The sequence below is a fragment of the Cardiocondyla obscurior genome, linkage group LG09 (assembly GCF_019399895.1).
Source record: "Cardiocondyla obscurior isolate alpha-2009 linkage group LG09, Cobs3.1, whole genome shotgun sequence".
Lineage (NCBI taxonomy): Eukaryota > Metazoa > Arthropoda > Insecta > Hymenoptera > Formicidae > Cardiocondyla > Cardiocondyla obscurior.
The window spans coordinates 232,460-240,385 of NC_091872.1; the positions used below are offsets into that span (position 1 = coordinate 232,460).

At 31.1% G+C, this 7,926-nt stretch overlaps 1 protein-coding gene across 1 annotated transcript; it reads right to left on the bottom strand.

Annotated features, from left to right (window-relative positions):
- Positions 1–6,804: 6,804 nt before the first annotated feature.
- On the bottom strand, positions 6,805–7,222 carry LOC139105586 (sperm-associated antigen 7 homolog). The gene is made up of 2 exons (XM_070661775.1): positions 6,955–7,222; positions 6,805–6,881 (listed from the first exon to the last, which is right to left on the bottom strand). The coding sequence occupies exons 1-2, from the start codon at positions 7,220–7,222 to the stop codon at positions 6,805–6,807; spliced, it is 345 nt and encodes a 114-aa protein (XP_070517876.1).
- Between the last annotated feature and the right edge of the window lie 704 nt (positions 7,223–7,926).

Sequence of the window (7,926 nt, forward strand, 5' to 3'; positions counted from 1 at the left end):
TAATTTCTTTTTTAACAGGAGAATCGTCATCGACAATGGTTCTTTTACGAGGCTTCCGCTGCGGCATTGACGTTATCTGGTGAATATTTTTGTCTTTTCCATCAATAGGATTTATAATTTCAGTATTAACTTCAATCCTCTTAACTGAGCCATTCATTTTATCGGTAAACGTGGCATTTAAGTCTTCGTCTATTTCAATTTCTTCAATATCATCTATCTTTTCGATTATAGATGTCCCTTTGCATGTTGAGGAAAGCGACGTCTCAGGGAGAGGACCATCGCCACCAGATCGGCCAACAGATGCATCACCAAACGGGGTGCCTGCCAGCACACCCCTCCGTTTGTCCCTCGCAGACTAACGAACGCGCCATGTCGGGTACACGGTCGCGGCGAATTGACGGCTCATCCGAGAAGTCGCCAGATTTATTTTCTAAATGAGACATTGTTCATTGAAAAAATCATAGTTTTTTTGGTTAAAGCAGAGTACTCTCTCTGCTAGTAAACTTTTCGATGAGACCACATCGGTTGGGGAGTGATGGACTTTTCACACCACGATGTTATATTATTACAATGTCCCCAGGCTTAGCATTTATCGTAATAATATTTTATTTTGTTTCAGATATCCATTAGTAACAGCATAGTCATTAGGACATCATGCGACGGGGATTCATCCATAAAGATCAACAGACTCATGTAGAATAACAAGACTTCAATGTTGTAATTATCTCATACATAGATAATTAATATTGCTCATTATAAATCTGTATATGTTTTAAGATTATATTTCATGATAAGAGTTTTCAATTATGACGACAGTCTTTATCTTCCAAGCGCCACAGAAACACAACCACGCCATTAACAATTGAACGAAATAATAATTTAACAGTAATATAGTAAACCCATTGATGATCAAACAATAAATTAAATAAATAAAGTAATAAATAAATAATAAATTAAGTAAAACACTAAAACAATAAAATAACAAAATAATTACAATATAATGAAGTAACAATATCACAGATAAAGAATTCAATATGTACAACTAGTAATAACAATTGTAAATATTAACCATTCAACAATTATAAATAATTGATAAATAGAATTAAATAACAACCGCAAAAAGGCAAATATAACAAATAAATTAAGAACAAGGGTATAATATAACAGAATTAAAATAATAAAATAAGTTAAAATAATAATGTGTAAATAAATAATAGAAGAATAATTAAATAAATTATATAAATAATAAATAACTATATAAATAAATAAAATTATCAATATAGAATCATCAACAAGTTTAAATCATCCCCAGCTGCATCAGTTGCAAAGAGAAGAGTCACCCAGAGGTCATCAGTTTCAATCGTATATTAAAACTAAGGATTCAGCAGAAATCCATAAATTATGTAACGCCCAAAGGGTTTGATTATTAATATAACAGTATAGTTTTATCAAAGTGATCTCAACAGGAATTCAATCCCTCCGCAAAGGCTATCATTAACAATTGTACAATTATCTGAGTTCATATAGCTTATAATTATAATTCTATATGTAGTCCAATAAACTTAATAAGATTTAATCAACAAAATTCATTAATACTTTAATTTTAAGTTTTTAAAGTCCATAGCAGAATATTAAATATTCAGGGGCTTAATGAAACCATACATTTCTAATAAATAAATTAATTAAGACTGTATAACACTCATATTAAGTAACAGCTTACAATTTAACATTTTAGACAGGGGACAACAGTTAAATAAACAATAAATATAATAGTTTAAGTTTTAGTCTGAAAATAACTATGTTTATCGTTTTTATTATATATATGTATAACCATGTGCTTGTAACTCAATTAATATTATTTCAAATTAAATGAGACTTAGTAATAGGGTATGTCTCAATGTATTACATAATATATAATCCACCACAAACCCAACAATATTAAATCTCTTATATCTCAAACAACATCCCGAATGTATAGGAATTTAACAAGCATATACATATTATTATCCCGATTGAAAATTTATAAGGAAATTAACTCAATCCATTGCTGTATAGAATTTAATTCTCCAGAGTCATTGACAGTTAAGACTCGTAGAAATGCAACATTCATTCATAATTCTATGAACATTAATCCAGTATGGCTGAAACTCCACAGCAACATATGTTTTAACATATCTTGGTCAATAGTAATTCAAGTAAAAGCTGTTTAGATAATTACATTACAGCTTGTCTCGCAAGAGCTTTTCCAATTCATTTAGTCAAAGATTAACTTACGCGATAAATAATCAACAAATAACTTATGTAGAGTTAGCATAAGGACTTAATATCTAAATAACCATATTAATAATACATACAAATGGCACAACAGTTGTACTACAATAAAACATAATGCAACTGCAACGCCATTAATTAAAACGAAGACTCACATTCACTCACACATTCACACTAACCATATTTTAATTATAAAGGGATAGGAGGGTAATAGACTATTAATTATCACACAATAAACGATTTATTCATTAAAGACTATATAAAGTGTGACACGAGACCATGTCACTGCACAGCCCATCCACCTAATGACCATTAACTGACCACAGCAATCAGCGCCACAGTGTGCAATTGGCAAATCAATGCCATTAGTTAACAAACACTGCAGGAACTAAATCACAGCTAAAAGCCAACCCGCAAATGCTCAATAAAATAAATTATAACAATATATAAGAATCATATAAGAATCATAACGCCCATTTATTATAATCTTAAGTACACTCAATAAAAGTTGAATCTTAACCCAGAATACTTTAAATTGACCAAAATATCCAAAATAACGTACAATAGCTTAGAAATTAATATACAATTAAATTAAATCCCCCAAAAACATAAAAATAAAAATTTCCGAGCACACCATAGTTCCTGCGCCTTCGAAGCACGTGGCATTCCTAACCTCGATACTTACTTTAGAAAGCAGATATATAATTGACACCTGTAAAATCTATTAAGCAAAAGCACATAGTAAATTCAATAAATATCTCATTCACACGATTCTTCCATAAATTGCGACCAGGGACATACATTAATTAACAATAAAGTTCAATACATACATTTTAACTAACAATATCAAAAATTATGTCAATCTATATTTAATCCATAGCAAGAAAGCTCCCGGAACAACAATTTTCTATGTCCAACGCTCCAGGAGTCAAAAAATCCACTTTTTTCCTAAAATTTTCCGGAGCACCAGCGCGACACGTCCGGCCGCCACGAGGCACACCGGCCGACTCCCCACTATCTGACAAATCTATAATTCCTTCATTATCTCAGTGGATTCACGAGTACGACAAGCAGGCTCATCGAACTTAGCATGGATTCTTTCCCAGAGGACCCCCTGCTACTTCAAAAAGTGTAATAGTCCATTATCTTCTCCAGGATAGTATATCAGCTAAAGAGGTTTTGGATAAAATATCAACAGGTCAGATTCCCATGGAATGGAGAGTAATGGTTGCATATCCCAAGGAGAAAGAGTTCAAAGGCTCCAACGCTAGATTTTATGAGAAAATGACATTTGAAATGAGGTTGTTTCAAACTGTAACTGAAAAGAACATAGCAGAAGGTGTTTTTCCATTTGTGAAACATCAATCCATGACCATGGATGAAGAACAGCTTCTCAGAATCACACAACGTATGACGACACCATCATCCCTCATAGTGGGAGACACATATGTATTTATAGTCTTGGATTTTTCGTCGTGGTGCACTGATTTCAGATACGAGCTTGTCTACCTGTTATTTGGAAAACTGGATGCTCTTTTCGGGTTGCAAGGGATATACTCTTTCACTCATAGATTCCCACTCCTGTCTTACCTCCTATTTCAGAACCGCTTCAATCCCCCTCGTCAGGGAGAAGATGGAAATCCTCTGCATGGATCCAGGTGTTATCTAAGTTCAAAAGCGTGGTTAGAAAAGCTACGACAAAAAAGGTAGACACTGGCCACTATTCTCCTTATACTCATAGCATCATGGCGGTGTGGCATAACTGCCTCATTATTAAAACAAGGAAACAATCAGGTTATTCTTCTACGAATACCACCATACCTTGAATCAAAGGGCTTATCTCAGGACCAATATATTCAAGTGTTTTTTGCAAAAGTTACAGAACCTGTGTTGTAGAGCATTATCATAAAACTAGAAGAAACATGGTATTCTCGAAACCTTTTCGAGTACTCAAGGAAATATTATTACAAGGGCACCCAAGTAAGTGGGTGTCTAAAGAGGATTTCCAAAATATCAAGTGAGGCGAATCAAGTTATTCCGTCTTTCTGTGTATACCCTTCTTCTAAATGACGCGATCAATTTAATTAATATGCCAAAGTTTGTTTTGTGTAAGTTAACTACACGTGGTAGAAATTTATTTTGCACAACGTATCTTTTCATTCGAGATAGGATACTAGAAATTTTCTGAAATAAATTATAAGTTTTCAAGTACATTGCGTTAAATATTACGTTAAAAATAATTTTTTTTGAAAAATAAAGCAAAGTTATCGAAAGTTTGCCAATAATACATAATCATTTTTATTCAAGCCGAATTTTGAAGCGGTTATACATATAAGCAGAAACATTCGAGAATGCGGAAAATTGTCTTCAATGTCAATGCGTAAAATAGAGAAAAATTAAAATCACAATGGAAATAAGATTTAATGCAGCATAAAAAACAGCAATAAGTCATAGAAGTAGTAACGAATGTAACCAAAATAGAGCATTTTGCCAAATTTTCTTCTTTGCATCCACCTGTAAAATAATATTTATTAATAAGTAAGAAATGGATGATAACAATATTGTAAAGAATATTCACAATTTATTCAAACATGTGCTTGCCTAACTTTTTAACAATATCCGTAAATAACATGTTGTATTTTATTGCAGTTGGTGTAGAATATATTTACAAATAGGAAATAAAAAAAACAGTAATCAAACTAAAATTTTCTCGTTAACGTGTTAAAAAAAACTTAAATTTGTTTTCTTTAAGAGTTGGGCAAATACATTAGCAACAAATATAAATTATCTGAAAGAAAATAACATACAAATTAATATTATTTGGTGAAATATATATACATATATATATATAAATATCAAAAATATTCTTAATTTGTTTTTTTTTCTTTCAGGACACCATCTTACAATCATCTCCAGCGAAGATATATTAAATAAAATAATCTAAAATATATAATAATTATTATTCTCTAAGAAAAATATTGTTAAAAATAATGCTAAATATTAATAAAAAATGAGATTTATAGAATTATTGTAAATAATGATTTTTACCCTAATCATCGACAGTGTCGATCTTCCAACGTTTGGGACAGATCAATCTCCATTTTAGCATTTCAAGTTCAATCGTCGATTTCAAGTCGATCATGAATTTATGTTGTGGAAAATTATAGCCTAGAGTGCTTATCGCTTTCTTTAATTTCTTGCTTGCTTCAGAAAATAAACCGCTTTCCAAATAACATCTACTTTGAAACATTTCAATTTTTGCAGTAAGATAAAGCGAGAGAATAGAGTTTTCTTCATTGGTCTCGAACATCTATCGTTAAAGATCTCACGATTAACTCAACTCTTTAAACTGCTTTACTATTTCTATATCAGCCTTACTCACTTGTAAAAGCAGACTTTTAGCGTCATCTAGTAGTCTGAGAGCTTGAGGTACATTGTTAGTCGCTAAACAAACTTCCACGTATTCTAAAATCACCGTTAATATTACATCTTGTTTTCTTAAAGTAATATAAAATTTTATTATTTATAAATTTAACAATTAAAAACTACGTATAATATATTCATTATGTCGATATTTTTATTAATAACAATTTACGTTCATTTACCGATTCCTAGACAATGTTCTAACATTTGAACATAGACAATAATTAAAATAAGATGACATTGGCAATTTGCAAAATCAACGTCAGAAAACGTCTTGATCGGTTTCTTAATTTTTCGAAAAATATTGAAACAAGAGACACTTGGCGTTCTCTCTGTTTTTTGCAGCATTTCTTGCAACAATTATAAAATTATTATTTTTTATTTTAATTTACTTTAAAATTACCGCATAATTTAAAGCTCAAAAATTATACATAAGAATATTTAACTTTTAACTTCAACGTTGATACCATTATTTCAATATTATATAATTCATGTACTTGCATGCAGTGATCGATAAAAAAAAATACAATAAATCCGTCCAAAATAATTTTGGAATCAAACTCTTGAAATCGTCGACGCAAATTTACAACACATATTTCGGTAATGGATATTTACTTCGTCCCATTCGTCATGTAAATTACTGTCATTTTTAATCCACAAATCTTCCTGTACGAGAGATATAGTCCCTAACCAAACCTAAATATAACACGGTAAAGTTAAAAAAATATTAAGATTATATAAAATTATAACATAAAGAAAATTTTCTCGTACCCGTTGAAAATGACTTTAACTCTTGGAATTCAAGTGAATCACTTTTCTTTGCTCAGATGCTAAGAGCCTGTTTTTCCAAATAAGGAACAATTGACCTGTTAAAAATTAATTAAACAATGTAATAAATGTCCTCGTTGATTGATTGAAATAATACGACATTCGAAAATGTTACAAATAGTCAATAAATTTTATTTAATGTAAAAATGTTTTATTAAGTTCATTAAGCTTGAAAATTTTGCATAATTCTATTTAAATAATTGTAATTAGCATATTACTTGGTTAGGTTAAACGTGTGCAGTGAGCATCATATTCTTAAACGAAGTGCAGAGCACGAGAAAGTCATTCGATGCATCTAACGCAGCATTTAAGCCCTAGATAGCTGCCAACTGTGCGTGCTTCTTCGTTCTCTTTACTCCCTAAAAATTTAAAACATGAAATATTAAAAAATAGCAATTATAGTTTTAAAAATATCTGTATTTTTGTACTTACCACATCCATAACTACTATTAGCTTCTGTTTTCTTATCTGCTTCTAAAGCAGTTTCTTTCTCAATCAAATATTGATATTTATCTATGTAAAAACTGTTAGGTACAAAATTCTCTTTTTGTTTTCTAGAATTTGCATATTCCTTTTCCTCTTTAGCTTTCCTTTCTCTTTCTTCTTTCAGTCTTTTGGAAGCTTCTTCATTCCATTCCTCACCCTTGCGCAGTATACTCAACTGATCATCTGAAGGTGCATGCTCCCTCTTGAAGATCATTATATCGATCAACGCCTTCTTCACCAAAGAAATAGGCTAGGACACTTGCCACTTCTGCTATATCATAATAGAATTATTAAATTAAATTTAATCCTTAACATATAATTACATGCTTATTTCTTACCTTAACGGGTCATACTTACCTTAACAAGTAATAGGTCACACTTACCTTAATTAACGGATCACTGCGGATCACTAACCTCACACGTCAAACATCAACAGAGTCGATAAATCAAACAAACTGTCGATAAATCAATCCGCGCCATTTAGTGATGCAAAAACGAAAGGGACATTTTTCGAGACGTAAAAATGACGACGGAGAATCTTAAATAATTTTACTCTTGTAACCAAAACAATTAACGCGATATCTTTATTTATAGACAACGCAGCGAAATAATAAGAACACTTTTATTATATAAGTCGACCCTAATCTATACAATAAGCCTATTAAGAAAGCGATTGGTTGAGCCGTTATTGAGATCCGGTAATCTACGGATTCTCAAAACGTCGTCTCGCGTATAAGAGGCAGTGCCTCTTGATAATTTTTAATATATAGGTTTTCAAAAAAAAAATGGGCCAGTTGTGAAAGAAGTGACGTTAGTGAATGTAAATTTAGATAAAAAAATACAAGAGCAGTCTATTGATAATTTGAGAGATAATCAAGCCTCTACGTCTAATAATGAAACAGTACTGATAAGTGAATC

Bases quoted from the DNA above. Each gene is read 5' to 3' on its own strand.
- LOC139105586 (XM_070661775.1), bottom strand. From the start codon at position 7,222: ATGATCTTCAAGAGGGAGCATGCACCTTCAGATGATCAGTTGAGTATA. The intron at 6,882-6,954 runs GTAAGTACAAAA...TTAAATTTTTAG, and splicing joins TAATAGTAGTTATGGATGTG to GGAGTAAAGAGAACGAAGAA.